At 24.9% G+C, this 23,519-nt stretch overlaps 2 protein-coding genes across 8 annotated transcripts; one reads left to right on the top strand and one right to left on the bottom strand.

The window, feature by feature from the left end:
• Window positions 1-1,091: 1,091 nt before the first annotated feature.
• On the top strand, window positions 1,092-23,519 carry LOC102675882 (rab3 GTPase-activating protein catalytic subunit). Of its 2 annotated transcripts, none has more exons than XM_006620886.2 (14): window positions 1,092-1,387; window positions 1,514-1,796; window positions 1,921-2,057; window positions 2,185-2,398; window positions 2,485-2,893; window positions 3,100-3,314; window positions 20,607-20,664; window positions 20,927-21,014; window positions 21,180-21,318; window positions 21,429-21,609; window positions 21,955-22,054; window positions 22,149-22,468; window positions 22,552-22,755; window positions 23,043-23,519. In XM_006620886.2, the coding sequence occupies exons 1-14, from the start codon at window positions 1,192-1,194 to the stop codon at window positions 23,265-23,267; spliced, it is 2,769 nt and encodes a 922-aa protein (XP_006620949.1). In that variant the 5' UTR covers window positions 1,092-1,191; the 3' UTR covers window positions 23,268-23,519. The 2 variants fall into 2 exon arrangements, with proteins under 2 accessions (XP_006620949.1, XP_006620948.1); XM_006620885.2 differs by having other exon boundaries at window positions 21,177-21,318.
• LOC102675473 (vasorin) lies at window positions 3,310-19,650 on the bottom strand. Of its 6 annotated transcripts, XM_031513032.1 has the most exons (8): window positions 9,932-9,950; window positions 9,719-9,864; window positions 6,564-7,438; window positions 6,094-6,409; window positions 5,372-5,949; window positions 4,862-5,294; window positions 4,568-4,744; window positions 3,310-4,495 (listed from the first exon to the last, which is right to left on the bottom strand). In XM_031513032.1, exons 3-8 carry the CDS (start codon window positions 7,146-7,148, stop codon window positions 4,212-4,214), a joined length of 2,373 nt encoding a protein of 790 aa, XP_031368892.1. In that variant the 5' UTR covers window positions 7,149-7,438; window positions 9,719-9,864; window positions 9,932-9,950; the 3' UTR covers window positions 3,310-4,211. The 6 variants fall into 6 exon arrangements, with proteins under 6 accessions (XP_031368892.1, XP_006620944.1, XP_006620947.1 ...); XM_006620881.2 differs by lacking the exons at window positions 9,719-9,864; window positions 9,932-9,950 and adding an exon at window positions 19,201-19,650; XM_006620884.2 differs by having other exon boundaries at window positions 9,802-10,020.

The following is a 23,519-nucleotide window of genomic DNA, read 5'->3' as shown; positions in this document are numbered from 1 at the left end:
TAGCTATTTTTATTTTTTCAAATTTAATTCGTGAAAAAGAAACAAAGAATTTTTCAAAACAATCTTATATTTTTACAGATAAAATAAATCTATTATATTAATATATTTTTTTTTCCATATCATGGAAATAATAGAATCTTTTTACTGTTTTTCAATATTATTAATTTGATTTAGAATATAATATTGTTTTTTTTTTTGAATTAAAAATTAAGACATGTTTTGAAAGAAAAATAATAAAAATAATTGATATCCTGATCAATTGATATCCTGTTTGTAATCACGCGCCAAAAGTATTAATAAGGAAAATGATTAATAAGAAAATAGAAATAAGATAAAAATTAAAGAATCAGCGCCATCTCTTTATCGTGAGTGAAACTAATATAAACAAGAACAAATATTAGAAAAAGAATAGAAATAAAATAAGAAATAAAATGACGTTAACGTCATTTCTCAAATATCGAAAACAATTCTTCAAAGAATTATTTTTTTGGAAATGAATTATTTTTTTTTGAAAGATGGTATTTTTAATTCTTGCTCTATTTTATTCTGCCTTTAAAAAGATATCTTTGAATAGATAGTACTGACAGTCGTCAACTGCTTATTAACTTTATCTTTCTTTTATTTAATCTCTTTGTATATTTCATTTGTAGCATTCTAGATGACGCTGATTTCACAATTTTTAATCTATCTCTGTCTTTCTATTCATATTTGCTCTTCTTGTCTATACTTGTTCTATAAAATATTTTGAGATAATTTAAGAGACAATTTTAATACTTAATTAACAATTGAAAGCCAGTGAAAGAGAAATAAAAATAAGAAACGCTTTAAAACTCTATGATTTTGATAATAAAATATTTTAATTTTTTTTAAATTTTTATGAAATTCAATATTTGATTGTTTATATTATATAAATAGTAACATATTCGCATATTAGCAAGATGTCCAAATAAATTTAACTCAATAACATCATATTTAAATTTCTGTTTATTAAAACAATTTCACAAATTGAATTTCATTGTATTATAATAATTGTTTTGAATAGTAATTCTTATTTGGAAAATTGTGCAGTTTATATTTATACTTATGAACAACTACTCAATTGATAACGAATAAACGTCAAACATTTAAACGAATCTATCAATTCGTATAAATAATATTTTCTAAATTATTATATATTTGATATTTTAAAAAATGAATAACATTGAAATTGAAGACTTTTATCATCATGATTTTACAACGGCTTCAGAATGGGAAGTGTTTATTGCAAGATTGGAAGAAATTATGCACGAATGGAAATTACCAAATACAAAAATTGGTCCATGTTTAAAATCTGGAGATTTTATCAACTATCAATGGAACGAAAATTCGGAAAAACTTTATTTTGCTGGTTTGTTAATATAAAATATTAATATTTTATTTTGATTAGAATTCAAATAAAATGTATTTCATATAGATTTTTTCTTTTTATTTAAATGGTGACATGTAATGAAAACAGATTTTATTTTTATTATAGATGCAGAATTTACATTAAAACATTTCAAATTGAAATTAGAAGATAAAAATACAGATAATCCTTTAGAAGAAAGCGATGAAGAAAAAATACAGTGTCACAAGGATGCATTAAATGCATCAAATGATTTTACTAGAATTGATGGAAATCATTTAGAAATAGCTCGTTATTATGGCATTAGAGAATTTCTTGTTTTACAATCCTCTAAAAAAGATTCTGTGATGGATGAAACTAAAATTAGAATTTTACTTAGTTCTCTTGCAATTGCAGCAACTAATGCCAATTGGTAATTAAAAAAATTATTTGTTTGAAATTATATATTATCATATGATAATAAGAATTATAAATAGATTAATTATTGTAATATTTAATAATATTTAATATAATTAATATAATATTTATTATTTTAGTGATATACCTGCATTAGTACAAGTACAAGAACCATGGCAAAAAATGTATCTTGGAACAAGTATTGGAAAAGGAATTTGTACTCACTTTGATATGGTACATTTAAAAAAAGTACCTTTGCACTGCAAGTACCTAACTGGTACGAATACAGTTTTTAACACAAAAGTATAGAAGTAATTATATTAGTTTATGCAATTTGTATTTTATAATTTGAATCATATTATTTTTTCAGAGTATGATAATTTCTTAATAAATATTATTTTTAGGTTTACTTGCTTTATTCAAACAGAAAGTTGGAGAAGGTTGTGGAGCAAGACTTGATCCTGTAATGATATCTGTAAGATTTTCATATTTATTGAAAGATTGGACTAATAGCACATGGACTCAAGAACCTCCAGATTTTGATTTCATGCAAGGAGAAACATTAGGTGTAGCTGAACTTGGAAAACTTCCATTTGGAGCAACATATGATCCAATTGCGTAAGATTTTTATATTATTTTTATATAAAGCAAAATAATTAAAATACATAAATTTTTGAAGAATTGATTTAATTAAATTATTATAGGGAGCTTCACTTATTTGCCACATGGCCTGAAATGTCGGAGAATGTAGTTGTCGATAGTGAAGGTTTTACAGATTTAGAACCACAGTTTGCCCTTGAATGGTCTGTGCAAGTAAAAATGGTTTCTTCGCCAGTCTGTTTACTTGGAGAATATTTAACAGATTTTTTACATCTTTGTAATAATCAAAAAACTATAGTAGATTTATTGGGTGATGCTGTTATTTATGCTCAACAAGAAGATCAAGCATTCAGTTCAGTTTTTAATATATTAACAGAATCTAGAATACCAACAATTTCAACAGTTGTTAGTAAAGCAACTACAAAGAAGAATAAAGATATAGAAGGACCAATACCAGAAGAAATATTATTGTCAATACTTTATTTTCTCTTTCCAGATGCAGAAGAAAATTCTGTAAGTAATAATTTTTTTTTTTTTTGTCATAGTTTCAGGACAGATAATCATATTTTTCAATTAAATTTTTATAGAATTTTCTGTCAATTTATTAAGAGACATAAATAAAATATGATATTTTACTTCTATCATTTTCTAAAAACTATTATATTTTGATTGAAAAATAAATATAATTGCAGAGATAATTAAACTCATTAATGTTATAGAAAACTCCCTATGGTGACTTGACTATATTTAATGTGGATGAAGACCAAGGGAAAGGTGTAAAAACGTGTGCAATGGACAGTTTAGTATGGCGTCTTGCAGTTGTTGCAGCACATTGTACGCATAATCTTGGAGGAGCAGCAGCATTAGCACAATTATGGTATGAATTCGTCCAAGAAATTAGATTTCGATGGGAAAGGAATATTCTTATATCTGGGTAAGTATTTGCACGTTTTATTAATTAATTGCATGGTAGAAAATAAAATATGTGAATCCTTATTTTAAAATATTATTATCTATTATTAATTTTAAAAAATGTGATATAATCAAGAAATGAGAAATTATTAATCATTTTTTTATTATTAATTTTTTCTTAATTTATTAATAATTAAAATTTACTAATTCTAATTTATTAATACTAAAGGAGTACATATTTTTGTATGTATATTTATTTTTTTTAATGTTGAAAATATATAAAATATATTTTTAATATATAAAATTATCATTATTTAGAAATATATATAAAATAGTATTATATCTTTAGTGAAAAAAATCTCTCATTGCCAGAACATATCACATGTCATAAAATATTTTAAGATCAGTACAGTTTCTTGTAAACATGCATCAACCAAACATAAAATATTAAACACAATACAGATCTTGATAGATACTGTTTTATGATACAGTCTTTGGATAAAAACTTATCCATCATTCATACATATTAAATTTGATTTATTTATTCCTATTATTTTTTTGAGAGATCGTGTGCTGAAACTATTCGAGTTTTTTTGTTCAAGCACACATAGTATATTTCTAAATGTGTATCTTTAAACACTTTTTTAATATCGATTATCTTAAAGCTATATTTTAATGTTCTTCTTCATACTATGTCAATACATGTATTACACAGTAATACTTGTAACGACGTAAATCTTAGATTTTTATTTTAACAAATACTTTTGGTTAACGGTTGAACTCCGTTCTCCGAATCTTTTAAAATGTTACGTTATATAATACAATTATATGAATACGAGCAGTTCAGATGTTCTGGAAAAAAATTGAACACGTTCACTGAACACGTTTGAGCAAAATCATACACACACAGAGTATTGAATCAAAGAGGCATGAGACCAGTCCTTGTGGTTGGATTGCGTGCCATATATATATCCATATCATGATCAGTCCAATTATTCTCTTCGTAATTATTAAGAGTATGTGTCGAATCGGCTATGCTATATCTGCTACCCGGTCTTGGTGGGTTTTGCTCTAAAGTACGATTACACGATCTTGGTCTTTGTCTTCTGGATGAAGAATGTGGTGGCATATGATTGGGTGAGAAATTTGTTCGTGACATTCTATCAGAAGCTGCTGCTAAAGATTGTCGAGATTGTCTCAATTCTGTAAGAAATAAGATTAAATGATAAAAAGATCTTTTTTCATTTATCAGATAACTTGAACAAGAAATCTTACCTGATCTTGTATTAGCAAGATTGGAAGATAGAGTGTTATTTCCGAAGTATCTTGTTGATGTGTTGGAAAAACTGTGCTGAGATTGACCGTCAACTATGGAACGAGTCGATACTTTTCCACTATAATGTCCTGCTTGAGATCTAACATCATCGATACAGGAAGCTCTAGTTATCGAACCTAAAAATAGAAATTTTTAAAATATATATAAATTGTTACAATAATTTAAATAATATTTTTCTTCTTTTTGCATTGCTTAAACAAATTTTTCATATTATTCATATTCTTCGTCGATACCTTGTCGGTCTATAGGAAATATTCTTGGTCTTGGTATGCTTCTATTACTATACGCAGATACTTGATCCCATTCTTTCTGAGCATTATAAGCACTGAGAGTTGCCATTGATGATAACGGCCCACCAGGGCTTGGAGTCGGACCAACATTAGAACAACAATTTACTGGTAATCCAGCAATAGGTCCACCCATTTTTGTCTGATCAATACTATGAAGGGTGTGAAGTTTTCTGGCTCTTCGTCGATTCGCAACAATAAATATTATCACGGCAACCACTATAGTGGCACATATAGCTGCACTCGCAGCAATGGTAATTTTATCCATATTAGATGTAGGCGAATTTTCTGTTCTTACTTCTTTACATTGATTGTAAGGTACATTTGCAGGAGTGATGTTTGTTTCTTCTAACGATATTACGCAAACTACAATACATTCCTAAAAAAATAAAATTTAAATATTTAAATCTATATTTTAACATATGTTTAATTAAAATTACAAATAAAATATTTTACTTGTGAAGGAACGTTCTTAATTTTGAATTCTCGTTCACTAGCCTCTAAAGGAGGTGCTTGTTTAAAACTGTTGTCCCCAAACAATCTATAAATTACTTTAAAACCTAAAATATTAGTTGCTTCTGTATCCCAATATATAATCACTGCATTATCTTGTCTGAGCACATCTTTAACTATAATATCTTTGTCGTTTAACTTAGATTTGTAAAGTGGTGAACCAAGTACCAATGGTGGCCTTGGTTGATGTTGCTGTAACTGATCTTGGACTTGTTTTGGTGGAGATAATGTGGTTCTCATTATCACTACATTTCCTGTTCGTGCAACAGTTGGTCTGTTAGTGATCGTTTTCGGAGTAGTTGAAGATGGTGTTGTTTCGATTTTTTGAGATTCTGTTGTGGAAGATAGAAGTGTCGTGGTTGATGTGGTTGTTGTTGTTACATTATAAAGTACATTGATCGAGGGTCGAGTAATTGGATTATAACTACTAGCTATTCCAGCGGATCCAGTAGGTTCTTTTGTATCCACACTTTCTACCGTGCCAATTCCTACAATTTCTGGAGCATTTTCGCAGATCATTTCTAAAAAAATTTTTCGTAATATATATAAAAAATTTTTAATAATTCTGATTTAGATAAAACATAATTAAAAAAGAAATAGAAAAATTAATTTCGAAAAAAACAAAAAATTCTAAATATTTTATTATTAATAATTATAAATATTACCTCCTGGACTGATGTTGTAAAAACTTTTATCCTGCAATTTTTGCGGACTTCCACAGAATTGCGGTTTACGTTCCCGACTAGTAACCTGCAAATCTCTCGTTTCTATCCATTCGACGATCCATCGTAATTTGCAATCACAAATAAGGAATCGACCTCCCAAACTCAAACCTCGAAGTGTTCCATTCAATCGAGCTAGAGCCTCTTCCGGAACAGTTGACAAAGGATTTCCATCGATTGCCAGTAGAGTTATAGATGGATTTTTTTGAAAAGCATTTACTGGCAGTTCAGTTATTAAATTGAATCCAATATCGAGCACCTAAATTAAAATAAAAATTAAAATTAATACATTATAATTATCATATAAATAATGTAAAGTAAATAGAATTATTAAATAATAATAAATATAATTGAAATTAATTAATTGTAAATTGTAAATTTTTATTGCGCAAACTTCTTTTTTCGAAACTCACCCTAAGATCTTGAACACTGTTGATAGCAACTATAGGAAAATCTGGAACGAGATTGTTCAACAAACTCAACGAACTCAATGTATTCTTAATTCCATAAAAGGCATCCGGCCCGATATTCTGAATCAAGTTCCTTTCAAGATTTAATCCAGTCAACGAATCGAGTCCTTCGAAAGCTTTCATGCCCGCAGATCCAGGCAATTCTCTGATACTGTTCTGCGATAAATCGAGAAAAGCCAATGTCTTCAGGCCTCTTAGCGCTTCAGGAACTTTTTTTTGTCTAGTACCTTTCAAGTTCAAGTTCTTCAATGTTCTCTCTAATCCTCGAAATGCTCCAGGTGATAAAGTTACTTCGTTATCGGAAAGTTTCAGCGTAATTAATTTCAATCCTGTGAAAGTGTTGTCATTCACCTTTGTGATTTTATTCATCGAGAGATCCAATATAGTAAGATTCCTCAAAGTTTTCAAAGTGGCACTGGGAATCTCCGTTAATTCGTTATCCTTTAAATTGAGACTCTTCAAGGAATTTTCTTGTCCCTTGAAGGCTTCTGGCTCGATCGTTTTAATTTGACAACCGGACAATTGCATGTTGTTGATTTTTACAAATCCAAATGAATCGTTCTTTAATACCTCTATGGTGCTGTTGTTTATGTAAAACAAATCTATGGTAGTTTTCGAAACGTAACGCCGTATAGCAGACAGTAGTTGTTCGTAATTGACGATGTCACATTGTACAGATAATTCTCTGGCCAGATTGTAATCACAGATGCAGGAGCTTTCGAGATCAGCTATGTGTTGCGCCCATGGACAACTGGAGGTTGCTGCCACAGTAATAATTATGCTTGCAAATAGCAGCAACAGCACTGTTGGATGTATATCTGAAAATGTTTGAATTATTTATCTCTTTTAAAAAAAGACCTTTCAAAAAAATATAAATAGATTTCTTTTTAAAGAAATATATATATTTTTTATCATTTGTATCTAAATTAAATAATTTATTGTAAAAGTAGCACATTTAGAAAACCGACCTACAATTCAACGTATCAATCAATGAAATGCATATTTTCCAAATGTTATAATTTCTATAATTTCTAGAAATTGTTTTTAAAAATTCTATTGTTCATTTCTCTTCTTGAGAGGGTTGAATTTGTTAGAGAAAGTCAACCTGTTTCTTATAAACGAATACATGCGCGAAACATGAATGCTTTCGAAATACCGTGCAATTACGCATATAACGTATTCTACAATTACATCGCCACTTATTATTCACTGGGCAACCTTGGAATGGATTATTACATCAATTCGAAATACCATTTTTCGATCGACTTCACATATTTTCGATATTTACTATGAAGATGATGTTTGTAATTCGTGATTAATTATTTCTATATAAATATTCGCTAACTTTATAAATATTAATTTCTAGTTCATATGTATGAACTATTTGCCAATTTTTACATATATTCATGGTTAATTTGTTTCTTTAAAGATACTCGTCAATTTTTGAAAATATTTTATACCAATTAATTTTTGAGAATATTTTGTTTATGAATGATTTTCTTGCAAAAAAGAAAATTAGGTTAGGTTAGATTAGAATTTGTTTATAAATCTTTGCTTATTGCTAAATATTTCTAAATATTTGCGGTTATGGTTATTATGAACTTGTAAACGATTTCTCGTGTGGACGTGAAAAGGAAAAATGTACTATATGTCGAATGTAGGACTGGGATACAACGGTCATCGAGAACCGTGACATATGAACAAAGTTGTGCGCCTAAACGAACCGCGCAAGCAAAGGTCTATAGACTGAACCCGTTACGAGTCAATGGCCGCAGTAAACGCATGTCCTTGCCATCAAACTCTATCGATGGCACTCGATCAACGGTGTACGAATTATCAACACAATATCAATCGTTGTTTTTTTATATTTCTCTTTCTAATCTATTGTGTTTAACACACACATTAATCATTTTATATTATTTAAAAATATATCTTCTAGAGCTATATTTAATCTTTTGAATTGCTTCTAAAATTATACATATAATTTTTATTTATGAAAATTGTGAATATTTTTTTTTTTTAACGAGTTATTATTTTTATTACTATAATTTTATATGAAATTATTTTATAATTATTATACCAGTTTTATTAGTATCTACTACAAATCTACTACAAAAAGTAAGTCAATTATAGATTGAAAGGAAAATAAAGTTCAGGTAAAATTGAGATTTCCCTTGTATAATAATTCCCTTTCTATTATTCGTTCTACACTTTCCAATATTTCTAGAAAATATGTCTGAATAATTCTATTAATCACAACCTTGATCGTTATAAAAAAATACTAGGTAACTATATTATTTCTTTAATCGTGTTATAAAACTTTTCACAAATTAACTCACTTTTCACTTATTAACTCTTTGTGAATAATTATTTACAAAATTGTCTAATTTAATTTTTTTTTTTTGACATTCTTATGAATATATCATTTCATTTGGTATTTTTCACATTATTTATATTTCACCTGTATATATAAAAACAGGTAAAAATTTCAAAATTTTTAAGTAAGATTAACATACTTTTTAAACATTTTATATTTTCCTAATTAATAATAAATCTATAGTTTGCAACAAAAATAAATGAAACTCAAAGTAAACGTCCTAAATTTTATACGAAGAGAAAAATTTATACTTGTGATATTCGTATTGTAATTCTATTCAATAATTTAAAGAGAAAATCAAAAGCAATGCAATTCAAATTATATTCGATAAGTAATTATAAATCATGCAATGTTTTAATCAAGAAAGATACTATAAAGATATGTAAAATCGCACAAGAAATTAGAAATATTTTCATGAGTGCACATAATTGTAATTGTATTATGTTAATAATACATAATGTAATAAAAAATTAATTAATTTTCAAAACTAACGATAATTTTTAAATTTTTTATTATTTCGATTAATTCGATTATATATAAATATTATAAAAAAATAGAACATATTTCATATATTATTTCTCTTTATCTATGATATTGGTTATTTTATATGGTTACAGAAACGTAATTTTATAAAAATGAAACGTAAAATCTAATAAAAAATACTTTATTAAAAAATAAGATAATAAATATTTTTTGTATCCGTTATAATAATTTACAATACCTTAAAAAAGATCAATGTTTTATATATAGTAGCATCATCTTGATTCAAATAACCTAACAACGTAAATTAATAAGATTAATAACCGGCAATATTATTATAGAAGCAAAGATTCCGGAACTTGTTCGGTTGGCAGGATCGTCGAATTTCTAGAGCAAAGTCAACGATTTGAGTCTCATTATGGGTTGAAGGAAAAGAATGAACAGATCAGAATACTTAATTAATTAATATGTTCGTCACGCTAGACGAATAGATCTTGGAATACTTGTTAATGGGAGCACAGGAGCGCTCACCGTACATTTTATTTTACCATTACTGCCATCTATTGCTGGCCAATTTCTTTGATAATTAATAGCAATTTTTATAAATGATTCGTTAAAATTGTTTATAAAATATTTATATTGGTGTTATGTACTCATAATTAAATTATAACATATCTGCAATATTAATTATTTTAAATAAATATATAAAATTAATATAATTAGAGAAAGATATTCTTAACATACTTTTTGGAAAAGAAATCGAATGAAAGTTTTTTTTTTATGGAGAAATGTGATATATGATATTTAAATAAATTCTGTTCATGAAATTGATCATTTATATTGAAAAAAATTTTGTGAAAATTTATAAAAATGTAAATTCTTGAAAAAGTAAATAATATAGAATGAATATAGTAAATAACATAGAAAAATATTTGAATTCATGAATTTTACTTATATATCTATCAGATCTATTTTAAAATTCAAAAATTTATTCAATGAATTATAAAATTTAATATATAAAGTAATTGAATGGAAAATACTTAACATTTTAATCATCAACTTTACTATTATTGATTAACATACATAGCATGTATGATTATCAGACTATGACAAATGATAATTCCTTGCCAAAGATCTTGCTACTATAAAAGAAAATCAAAATCTGGTATAGAAAATAATTACATAATTATATTCTTAAAAAAATAAAATATTATAATTAAATGATTGTAATTGTTTAAAAAATTTGAGAAATACTTAAACTATTTGCTAATATAGTTATATACAATAGGATATATATAATGTTATAAAAATTCAGATAGTTACATGACTTCATTCTTTCTAAAAAACGAAAATAGTCAAGTGAAAGTTATTCATTATTACGTGGTATTTGCAAATATATCTGACATCATTTGGTACAGCAACATTCCATTGATGTACTTGACTGGTTAACCTTTCATTGAAGAATAGAGAAATTATTACCTATAGCGATATTTTTAATATCGCTTCGTGTAATCATACATACATAATTATAATTGTTTTATATCTAATTTTAATTGATAAACGTGTTATATATTAGTAAAATTGTATTTGTTTTATCGAGCAAAGAATTTGAGAATTGATATTTCAAGAATTGAATATATTCTATTAAATAAATTGTTTAAAAAATTATTTATTAAAAATTTTTAATATTTATAAAAACTTATATTATATTTTATAATAGTTTAAAGAATAATAAAATATCCAACTTTAAAATTAAAAAAATATACGAAAATCTGAATTTGTAAATCTGAAATTTGAATTGTTTTTTTAAATCTTTACAGGATTTGAGAATTTGCATTTCAATGTTTTTCAAAGTAATTTAATCTAATCTTGGAAAAATTTGAAAACATTTTCAATATTTTTTAAATTGGCAATTAAATTTGGCAAAAATTTGGCGAAAATTTTTCTCTTCAAATATTTTTATATATTTCGCATGATTTGCGATATGATACTTATGCTCATTATGTAAAATTTTTTATTATTTCATTCATCCGGTAATGGAGAAATATAAGAGGCACGTGGCCAGTTCATATGTAGTTGACTATGGAATTCGCGCCTTTCACTTTCGTTCTCTTTCAATTTTCTGTCCTGTTCTTATGCACGAAATATCGCGGGCCATGTTATTAAGGTAGATTTATGCAAGATAAAACAGAGGTTTAGAATGTCGATACGACATTACTATTAACCATAGGTCAGCCAGTGTCAATGTTTATCACGGATAGATAGTCAATTCTCACGGTACTGTTCTATATTTTTTTGAAAACTTTTACATGTATATACAATATAATACGAATACAAACATATTTCTATTATTTTTCCGTGATTTTATTTCTTGATTTAATCTTGTTAGATATGTTGATTAAGACTTGTTCTATTTTCAGTTAAGTTAGGTTAAGTTATATGAATATCGAATATCTATTATATGAATTAAATAATATTATGAATTTCTTTTTACATCAACAGTTTTTTATATTTTTTATTTTTTATGTTTTTTATATTTTTTTATATTTTATTATAATATCTATCAAAATGAATTTAACTTATTATTATTATTATATCAATGTAGATTGCTAAAAATCTATGGATGGAATTTCGAAAGTAATAAAAATAGAAAACAGTATAATTAAAAGTTATGAAGCAATGCAAGTGAAAATTTAAACATAAATACTCCTGTGCAAATACAAAGATGATAAATCTTTATTACGTATAATATTCTCACGTGTCATACATTTTTCCCAATTATGAATGTAGAAAATAAAATTGTATGTTAAGAATACTAATATCTTCTTTGTTTAGAATTAGAATTATAATTGTAGAATTATAATTTTCTCTGCATAGAAAAAAATTAAAAATAAATAAATTAAGAAAAAAGAATTATATTTTAAAAATATTTAAGAAGAAAAACAAAAAATTTTCTTCTATAAGAAGAAAAAAATATCAAATTAAATTCTAATACAAAAATAGAAATTAAATAAAATCAAAATATATTTTTTATATTACTTTTTTACTTATTTTTAAACTCCAAAAAAGAATTGTTTATAAAAATTTATATTTAGGAGAATTCTTTGTATAAACACAAATTAATTATAATTTAATATAATTTATATATAATTAATTATAATTTAATTAATTTAAAATAATTAAATTTTTTAACTTATTAAATTTTTAGTGCCTATAAAGTTAAAAACAGTATTCGATTTCATAGTATTCAAATCATAATAATCAATTCATTTCGAAGTAGTTTCATATTTCTTTAATAGTATTAGAATACTAATACTTACTAGTTAAATAAACAAATAAGAAAAGAAATTAATTAGAAGAAATTTGATAGAATGCCAAATTTTCACTCTTTTCACTAGTTTAAAATTCTATTACTAAACTTTCCAAACTTTAAAATAAACCAATTATAGTAAAAAACAAAAAAAATTATATTATTATTAAAGAATTCTATTGTAATATCTGTAATAATAATATTTAATGATATTATTTAAATATATAACTAATAGATAATATTGAAATAAACAATGTAAAAACATGAATAGATACAATTGAAAAAGAAGAATCATCGCTGTTCTTATTTGCAAAAAAACATAATTTTACGAAGCATATTATAAAATTTTTTATCATATTTTTTTCGAGTAAATTGTTTATATTTTTCGATTATTTCACGAAAATTTACGAATCTTCATGATCCGTCAGACTTTCTATATTCTTGTAACGGTTTGTGCTACCAGTTGGAACAGTATGCGAAACGAACCGTCGAAGTACTGTTATCCACTCCATCTCACAACCTAGCACACTCCACAATGAATAAAGAATTTTCTTGTGACAAAGATCTCTGCATTGTTCAATATCAATGTTAATTCAATCTTTAATCCTGTTTTTCTATATCAATCTCCTATTACTCTACACTTTAAAAATTACATATTTATTGATATTATAGAAAATAGAATAAAAATAGATAAAGGTTTTTCATAAATATAAAAAAATAAATAGATACAATTAAAAAAAAGATTAAAAGTCATCTTGCATCTAATGCAAAACTTAACCTAAAAATTTTACGATTAATAATCCTATATAAAAAATATTTTTATAATGGAGATGAATATTTCTGCTAGTATTATTTATTTAGTATTTTTACTCAATATTTTTTTTGCTATATTAAAAAACAAAAAAAAGTGAAAAACCTAAATATCTTCGATTTCTTCGTTTGATCAGCTTTTCTACTCGCATGCCCCTAAAAGTCCGCAGAAAGACACACAGGTGGAATTAGTGTCGCGCAATATCAGGTTTATTTCGTAACTGGTAATTACATTGCTGAAACTATCTGGCAAAAGAAAAAGAAAAGATATTTCTCTTGGACATTGCGGATGCATTCATAAGACAGGATATTGCTAATAATGCAGCATACCATTTCTATGATTGGTTCCGTTTATATCCGATGGGCAATCATTCATTCAAGAAATCAAACGCGAGACATGTGTTAAGTTTCTAACGAGTGCGAATGGCGTAATGTAATATCGTAGTCGAAAGCGGTTAACTGGTATTACTTGACAGATATTGATTACATTATTACAATATGATGTGACAAGATCAAAAAGATTAAAGCTTTTTTTTTGTTTTATTTAGGAATTTTTTAATTACTCAAATTGAAAATTATATATTACTTCTTTTTAGGATAGATATTTGAAATAAACAGAATTGATGAAGTTTATATGGCATGATCACTTTTTTAATGTAATGTAATACCTTTAATTTTTAATATAGATAATAAAGATAAATAAAAAATAATTAGATGTAAATGGTTGAAAATCAGATTATGGAAACTGAGATAGAGAATAAGTCGAAGTTCACACGAGCTAAACAAATCTTACAGCAATTTCACTATTTCCTTCTATTAGAAAGCAATAGACTTTTTAGGTGTTAATGATCTTCCACGAATAGCATTTCATGCCGTATTTGTTTGACACATACACTATATTTATCACAAATTACTTTACTAGTCAATATTGTTTTACTAGTCAATATTGCTTTACTAGTCAATATTACTTTACTAATTTCATAGTATTTGATAAGTTAATCTATGATTATTACATAATTCGTACTATTATGTGATTTTAATCAATATTATTACATTTTTTTATTTTTACAATCAGTACGAAATATGTATTTGTTTTAAAATAATTTTAGAAATGAATTATCGTTTCTTATTAAGTAAATATTCATATTTTAATCAATTTTAAATTAAACGTTTAATATTATTATCTATCTTATTTTATTTCTCTATATCTTTCGAATTTTTCGCTCCTTACTTTTTTTTTCATTGACACATTGACACATTGCGCGATGGAGTGAAAAGGATATTAATTATATATTCACCTTTATTATATATACACATTATACATTTAATTCTGAGTAGAAGCCATATTATTATATCTCATCAAAAAATGGTTAGAAGACCAGTAATTATTAATAATATAATAAACATAAAAAAGATTATCAAGGATTGGGCATCGGAAAAATTGCAAAATTCTCTTCCTTTGAAAAAGATGGGAGAACAAATCTTATTGTAAGTTACGTTGGAAGAACGTAACGCCGTGTTTGTTTCATTGCACGGCGTGAGAACGTGATACAATGAACAACCGAACGTGAAACGCACAAAGGGAAAAACGAAGGCACAATAACTAGGAAATGTAGGATCATCATTGCGTTAATTACCGGATTCAAAAAAACCGTCGCAATCGTTAGTGCAATCGCTTTTGTGATAATTGTGAATCTTTTTCTCAGCACCCTGATTCGCATTCGAGTCGTTCATTTATCAATATTACACAAACTGAAATTTCATTAATAATTATTTTTTCAGCCAAATTACATAATTTTGATATTTTTAAAAATTTCTCTAATTTTTTTTTCTTAATATTTTTTTCATTCCCTAATATTTTATTTTCTTGAATTTCATACGGCAATAAATGTCGCATTTTTATCGATCGATGTTACTCGTTGATAATCGGTGAGCGCCAAATCCATCCGCAATTACGCCATCAGTTCTATGACGGAAGTTAAGAAGCGGTTCCGGAAATGAGAGCTCCGTCGGCCGTGCTAAACTCAGTTTCCCTCGACCTTCCCAGAATGTGGGTTAGCATGTACTGACTTAGTCTGAATTCTATGATAACTTTTACGATTTCTAATAACTTTTTTTTTTAGAAATATAATTATGCATAAAATATTAATATCAATAAACAAGTGAATTCAAATTGTTAATTAATAGTAGTAATATTTCAACAAAAAGAATCATCGTTAAAGATGATAAAATATTTTCACGAACGATCATCATTATTATATATTATATATTATATATTATGATCAATTCTATTATTCCTTAAACAGTCAGCTATTCTATTTATTCATTCGTCTCATAGCGTAAAAGAGAAATCCTTCGTTTATTAACATTCACTTCTGCAGTTTATTTTCCCAAGTATGCAAAAAACTCGAACGATCGTGTAAGTACACCGTATACCTTTCTCTGAACGCAATACGATGCAATTTCAAGCCTCGCCACCGCGGATGGAATTGCTTTCAACTACAATCTGCGTGCACTAGGCTTACCGATCATTTCCTTCCGAACCGATAAGAAAGAGAGAGATAAAGAAAGAATAAAGACGAACTCGAAGTCGATCGATAATCGAAGTAATATATATATATATATTTATATTTAATATTAAATATATATTTTACACATTCTAAATCATTCAAATCGTAATTAAACAAATCGTTTAATAATCTTTTTTTTGATTATTTAATTCTTGCAATAGAAACAAAAAAAGCAGAGTATTATATGGATTAATATATATGCGTAAAATATACAGTATTTGTTTATATATATATATTATTATAATATTTTTTTTCCACATTAAAATCGTTTCTATAGAAATCTCGAACAGAAATGGATTAATTTATGTATTATAAAAAAATGTTACGCTTAATTAAACAACACTGAAAGAAAGTTGAACTGTAGCTAAAGAAAAACATAGCATTCTGTTCTTTGTTAAAAGAACAGGGAATATGATATTGATATTACATTCAATGAATAGAAGAAGAGAAGAAGAAGAAAATTTCTTATTTTAAGAATCAAATCAATATTATTCGTGCAGATAATTTCATTTTAATTATCATTTTAAAAATTTTATATACCAAAATAAATTACATAATTGACATAATAGCTAAAAAAAAATCTTTTAGGTTATTATTCTTAAGAAATTATTTTTAATAATGATAAAAGCTTTCTAATTCATATTATAATATTTAAAATATAACATATTTTGTAGAGAATAGATATTCAATTGGAGATTTCAACGCATCATTCCCGGAATAGAAAACTATTACGTTAACTGGAAACTTGTTGTAAATATAATTTATGGTAATCATGCCACATTGTGAGTTCATTAACTTAATTCTCAATATTAAATATTCTCATAAATATGTATATTTTTATTTGAGCACGTTTCAAGATTAAAATTTTATAATTACAAAATAAAATTAATCAAAATAGAAGAAATCAAAAAAAAAAAAAATAGAAATAATCATAAAAAATAGAATATTTTGAAATACTTCGATCAATATATTTAAAACAATCATTCATTATTTCTAAATGAAATAAATTATTAAATTCAATTCGAATTAAAAAGTTAACTTATTATTTCAAAAACGAAACAATATAAAGGCTTTTCATTTACTTTTTGTAAACACAATTGTAAATATTATATATCTTTTCCTAATCTATAAGATATTGTAGATCTGTAACCTGTAGAAGTGCAAGTAATGAAATAAAAGAATCGAGGTAGGAGAACAGTATGGTTCGATGGTCATGGCGAGCAAGCAACTGGGCAAGCCAGTATCGCCACGCTTGTTGGACTTTACACAAGGAAATTGTAGAAATTTCTTCGTAATAGTTGCCAGATAGGACGGAATTATCATAATCTTCAATTTTTAGCATAAAACTATGTGGAACAGGACGTAACATTTTTCAAGGTTTTTTTCTTTTGTAAGCTAATTATTATTCGAGAATTGATGAAATAATCTCTTCATATTAATCTCTTTCTTTTCCATATCTAAGAGATAATTATATTTTAAATTTCATCCAGACGAAATTAAAACTTGAGATACACTTATATTTTCGATCGAATTTATTTTCTCTGAAATTTAAAATATTTATCGATAACTCAATTGGAAAATTCTATGAATTATAAAATTCTATAAAATTTTCGTTTAAAATCTATTTTATCGTTACAATAATAAATTCAATATTTTTTTTTATTCAAATGCATGAACGAATATTATAATTTTCTATAATAAAAATAATATATCAAAATTTGTGCTTAATCTTTTAAAAATATCTTTCCTAAATTTTTAATACATTTATTAAATAATGAATCTGTTGCAATTTTAAATATATAGAAAAAAAACATACAAGTACATAATTTAATTTCAATTTTACATTGTGTTAAAAAAGTTGAATGTCAAAGTTTTCAAGCAAAACAATTCTCCTAAAGTCGATAAAGATAAAAGATGTCTATCTCTTAAATTTATCCTAGCAATGTTATATCCTCCCATGTAAGTAAATACATGGAGAAGCATACTATATATGTTGGCCTCGTGTAGTACATGGTTCAAGGTCGGCCAGTACACGCTGAAGACGATACATGAGGTATGCGTAGGTGCATTCACCCTTTGAAACTTGCTGCTATAATATAACTATACTTGTTCGAGCTGTAAGGGATAAAACAGCAAAGAATCTATCTATGCAATATCATACAGAAATTCGTAGAGAAACTTTTATTTAATAGACACGTGTACGATCACTTTTTTTTTCTTTTTTTTTTTTTTTTCTTATTCAATGTATCATCTCTAAACAACCAGCACAATAACGATATTGATAATGATGATCATTTACACGATCGATGATAAACGCGTAAAATAAATATAATTTATTTGATAAAAATTCATTCACGTTTAAAAAAATTTTAATTCATTTATTTTCATATAATTTTAGTTCATTTATTATTATATTTATTATCATTATAATCATAACTAAACTTATTTATTATTATATATTTATTTTGTAAGATAAATTTTCTAGTTTATATTATTATTGTTATTTAAGAAGAAATAATATAATTAATAATATTATAAGTCATTTAAAATGAAAATAATTCTAGATGAAGATTGTACTGTTAAGTATTTTAAAATTAATATTATACATGCGCTTTATTTTAAATTATATCATAATTATAAAATTGTATATTATAAATGAAAATTAAATTCTACAAAGAAGATTAAAATATAAAATCACGGCAAAAGATATATTATTATAAGATATTTTATTATAAAAAATATTTAAAAATAGAAAAATTTCATATTTAAAATTTTTTAAAAAACATTAAAATTATATAAAAATTTTTTAACATCCAAAATATTTAGAGTTGAGAATTAATCATAACTAAAATTAGAAAACTTAAAACTTTTTAAAAATCAGAAAAAATTGGAAATTAATTAAAAATTGTTTAATGTGGAAAACAATCAAAATTAAATAGTAAACATTCGTATTATCAAATCAACTTATAACATCTATATCCTTAAAAAACTATAATTATAAATATAGAATCTAATTTAAAAATATCTACTTACTCATATTTATTATTATTAGTTTACAGCCTGTTATGATCCATGATGTATTCCGGCCAAGCCAAATTTTGTTATCACCTCAGTTTTAAAAGAATTATACAAAAAAAAAAAACATACGGAGAAACGAAAGGCGGTCTATTTCATACGCGAACGAGCGCACTATGAAGAATGCCGTCAAAAACAACGGCCTCTGTTGACGCCACCTGTTGTTACTGCCACCCGAAATGAACTTATATTCCCAGTTATACACTTCGAATTATCTTCAATCTCATGTATGTAATCCGTGGCATAAATCATCTAATAATCATAATATAATTTAAAATTAATTTTTAAACAATTGATATGAACACGCGTGATCCTCGAACTGTGACACGTTTGATACTGGGAACCGTTAAGTTCGTCTCGGTAGCATCGGCATCACGGTCCTCGACTAGACTGCAAGAATTCGCTGCTGTTCGACCCCCCCAAGAATCTTGTCTCTCTCTCTCGAAGCGATAGACTGAGGTAGGGCAGAATAGTATACGAGCCTTTGGAAAACGAATCTTCAATAGGTTTTTCGATCGTGAACCACTGTCCCAATTTTCGGCGATTATCATATCGACAGTTATGGTAGAAGATGACAATAAAAAAAATAGAATTGTCTCATTCTATTTCTATTTCATATAAGACAAATTTAAATTATTTATAACTTAATAAATAAATTGATACTTTTGTATATTAAATTTTATTATTTTAATAAATCTCAACAACCGAAAATCTCTTATGAATATATTAATATTGTATATAAATTATTCGGTCTTTTCTTTAGTTTACATGATCATCTTTAATTAAAATTTAAATATTAAAAATTTTCAATTTAAATATATTTGAAATATAAAAGAATTTAAAAAAAATAGAATAATATAAAGATTTTATCAAAATGTATCTATAAATATATATATTCGCTATCATTAAATCACAATTTGATTTTTGAATTTAATTATAATAAAATTATTATTTTAGAGTTAGTCTTGAAATATATATAAATTATTTCAATGAATTTTTTTTCATTTGCACTTTTTAAATACATATAATAATTATAAATATATATAATACTACATATATATGGTATAAATAATAATATTTAAAATAACATTTATTAAAATTTTTATATTATATATCAAAATAATATATTATATTAAAGTAATTTAAAAAAAACAAATTTTTATTTATTCTTATAATTGCATTAATATTCTAAATTACATTAGTTTTGAAATGTCCATATAGAAACAAAATATACTTTACATTAAAAAATAAATATACGAAATTAAATTTTTAAAATAAAAATATTCTTAAAATTATGATGAAAAAATCCATAATTAAATGTTTTGTATATGAAAAGATCCATAATTAAATGTTTTTTTTCTTAGAGTCAGTCCTGGTTTTCCGGATTCAGTAAGGACATGTATATTGCATCAAAAACTTCAGGTAAAGTTCATTTCTTTTAATTTCAAAGTTTAAAAATAATATGTTTATCTAAATTAATTTAATTTTAATTTAATGATATGATGTATAATTGTATATTAAATTTAATATTTTAAAATTTTAGATAAATTTTTTTAATTGAAATTTTAATTTCAAAATAATATAATGTATTTTTAATATAATTAAAATAATAATATAATATAATATTTTTAATATTAGTGATATCAATATTAAACTTTTTATTTATTATATTTTATTTTTTTAGATGATGAATTGTTGTATTGAAAAAAAAAAAGCAAGAGAAGAAATGGCACATAAATCTCAAAGTATAGATACTGATGAATTTGAAACAGGTATATATAACATAATAAAATTAAAAATATATTAACCGATTTTATATATTATTAAAATGATATTAATTTTATCTTTTTAAAGGGAAAAAATAAATTTTACTTAATTGTTTAATTTTTTAAAAAATCCAATAAATATATAATTTATAACGTTTCTGATTTTAGCAGAATCAGAAGAAGAAGAGTTTTTCGAATGCACTAGCGAGGAACCAGCAAACGAGGACGATTCAACAAGGACACAGCTGAAAGCGAAACATCTATTATGGAACAAACCTGCAGGACGATTAGCCAAACATCCTTCTCTCAAGTATATAATTTATTTTTATTTTAGTATTATTATATTATTATTGTTATTGTTATTATTATTACATAATTTAAAAAAATAAATATTGTTATAAATAATTAATTTATGTTTAGATTAATTCAAAGTGGAGATCCTCTTTATTTGCCGATAACGCAAGATCCTGTACCAAAAACAGAAGATCAACTCGAAGAAGATGCTCAAGTAATGATGCAGCTTGGAACTGACAAACATGCTTCAGAAATGCGAGCTAGATTAATGAGTGCTTCATTATTATCTGATATGGAATCTTTTAAAGTAATAATAATATGATATAGACCTATAAAATTAATTTTTTTATGCTTAGAAAAAATATCTTATACATTTTTTATAGTTTTTAAGAAGAAATATTTAAATGAATATAATATCATAAATAATTTATAAAATAATTAAATTTTAAAAATTAAATTTTATAAAAATAATTTTTTTGCCATAAAAAGTATTTTAATATAAAATTTGATATTTTAAAAGAATTATGAAAAAAATTTTTTTTTTTTTTAATTTTTTAAAAATTGATTAATTACTTCTAATTCATATGTGTAAATAAAATTTATCTTTTGAATATTTTTTTATAAAATAATAAGAATTATTTAACAAATATAGGCAGCAAATCCTGGAGCAGTTTTAGAAGATTTCATTCGTTGGTATTCTCCAAGAGATTGGATTGAAGAAGATGAAATAGATGAATGGGGTCAACTTAAAGGTTTTTTTATTAATTTGCTTATATTTTAAATTAGAATTATAAAATAAAAAAAACTTAAAAAAAAATCAATAATATAATTTATCATTTAATATAGGACATTTATCAGCAAGAATGTTAATTCCGAATAATCCATGGTCTACAACTTGGAATTCAGCTCAACCTGTACCTGCTCATCGACAGAAACGATTATTTGACGACACAAGAGAGGCTGAAAAAGCTTTGCATTTTTTAAGTACAAAACGCATAGGTCAAATTGCTCAACTTCTTTTACCAACTTTAACTCATGCAGCGCTTCATACTTTAAGCGAACAAAAACAAGATGCTCTACCAAATCTACTTGATGTGGCATCCAGTATACTTAATAAATTACAATATGCGACGAAACCTATTCATCAAAAATTATATATATATGAGGTATCTTTAAATTATATATTTATAATTTTTCATTTTATATTTTATCAATAAAAAAATAAAATTAAAAAATAAATTAATTTTAGGAAATTTTTCGAGATATAGAAGGTATAGAAGCTCTTGTTGCTCAAGTAAATTCGTTACAACATAAATTAGGTGGAAATAATGATTCTAAAGAATTTACTTCGTTTCTCGTCCAATTAATGCGTGGAAAGGAAGTGGAAGTACCAGATGGATCTAGAGGAAATATCGGTTCTCGAATAACAACAATGTTTAGAGATGCTCAAAAAGTATTATATACTTTATTTCATTTTAGATAATGACTATTTTTGAATCATTTAATTCTTGGCATATAAAAAAATTATTAAAAATATAAAGAATCGAGTCTTTACAATTTATTTTTTTTTTATATTTTTTTATTATTAATATATTATTTTATTATTAATTTTTTAATTTTTGAAATTATAATTATAAAACTCTTAATTAATTATTTATTAAAAAAAGAAATACTATTCAATGATAAATTTTAAATTATATATTTAAAATAAATTTTAAGTGATAAATTCATATGTTTTAGGCTGCTCTTGTAATGCCTTCCCTTAACAATCCAGAAATAGATGCTATTGGAGATAGTAAATTTAAATCATTTCCGGAACCTTGCTGTAAAGAATTTATTTTACGTATTGTAACACCACGGCCTTCACCAACATCAACAGCACAACCTCAAAGATTATATGTCTGTCTCAAACGAGATGATATTCGTTTAGCTGGATTCTTTTCGGAGGATACAATATTTTTGTAGTCCATATTTCAACATTTTTTTAACAATTAATTAATTATTACTAAAAGTTCAGTTATTTCTATCATTTTATGTTTTTCAGTTATATGAAATATATTGTTAAAATATATTTTCTAATTAGCTTAATTCATTTGTTTTTGATTTTCATATTAAGTATATACATAATTATTTCATTGTTTTCATAAAAAATAGCAATCATTTTAATATAAATGATATAAAATATATAATAAAAATGATGAAACGTATAAATAAAAT

This window comes from Apis dorsata, unplaced genomic scaffold (genome assembly GCF_000469605.1).
Source record: "Apis dorsata unplaced genomic scaffold, Apis dorsata 1.3 scaffold_553, whole genome shotgun sequence".
Taxonomy (NCBI): domain Eukaryota; kingdom Metazoa; phylum Arthropoda; class Insecta; order Hymenoptera; family Apidae; genus Apis; species Apis dorsata.
The sequence above is the reverse complement of the archived record's forward strand: the minus strand, read 5'-3'. Positions and strand labels throughout refer to the sequence as shown.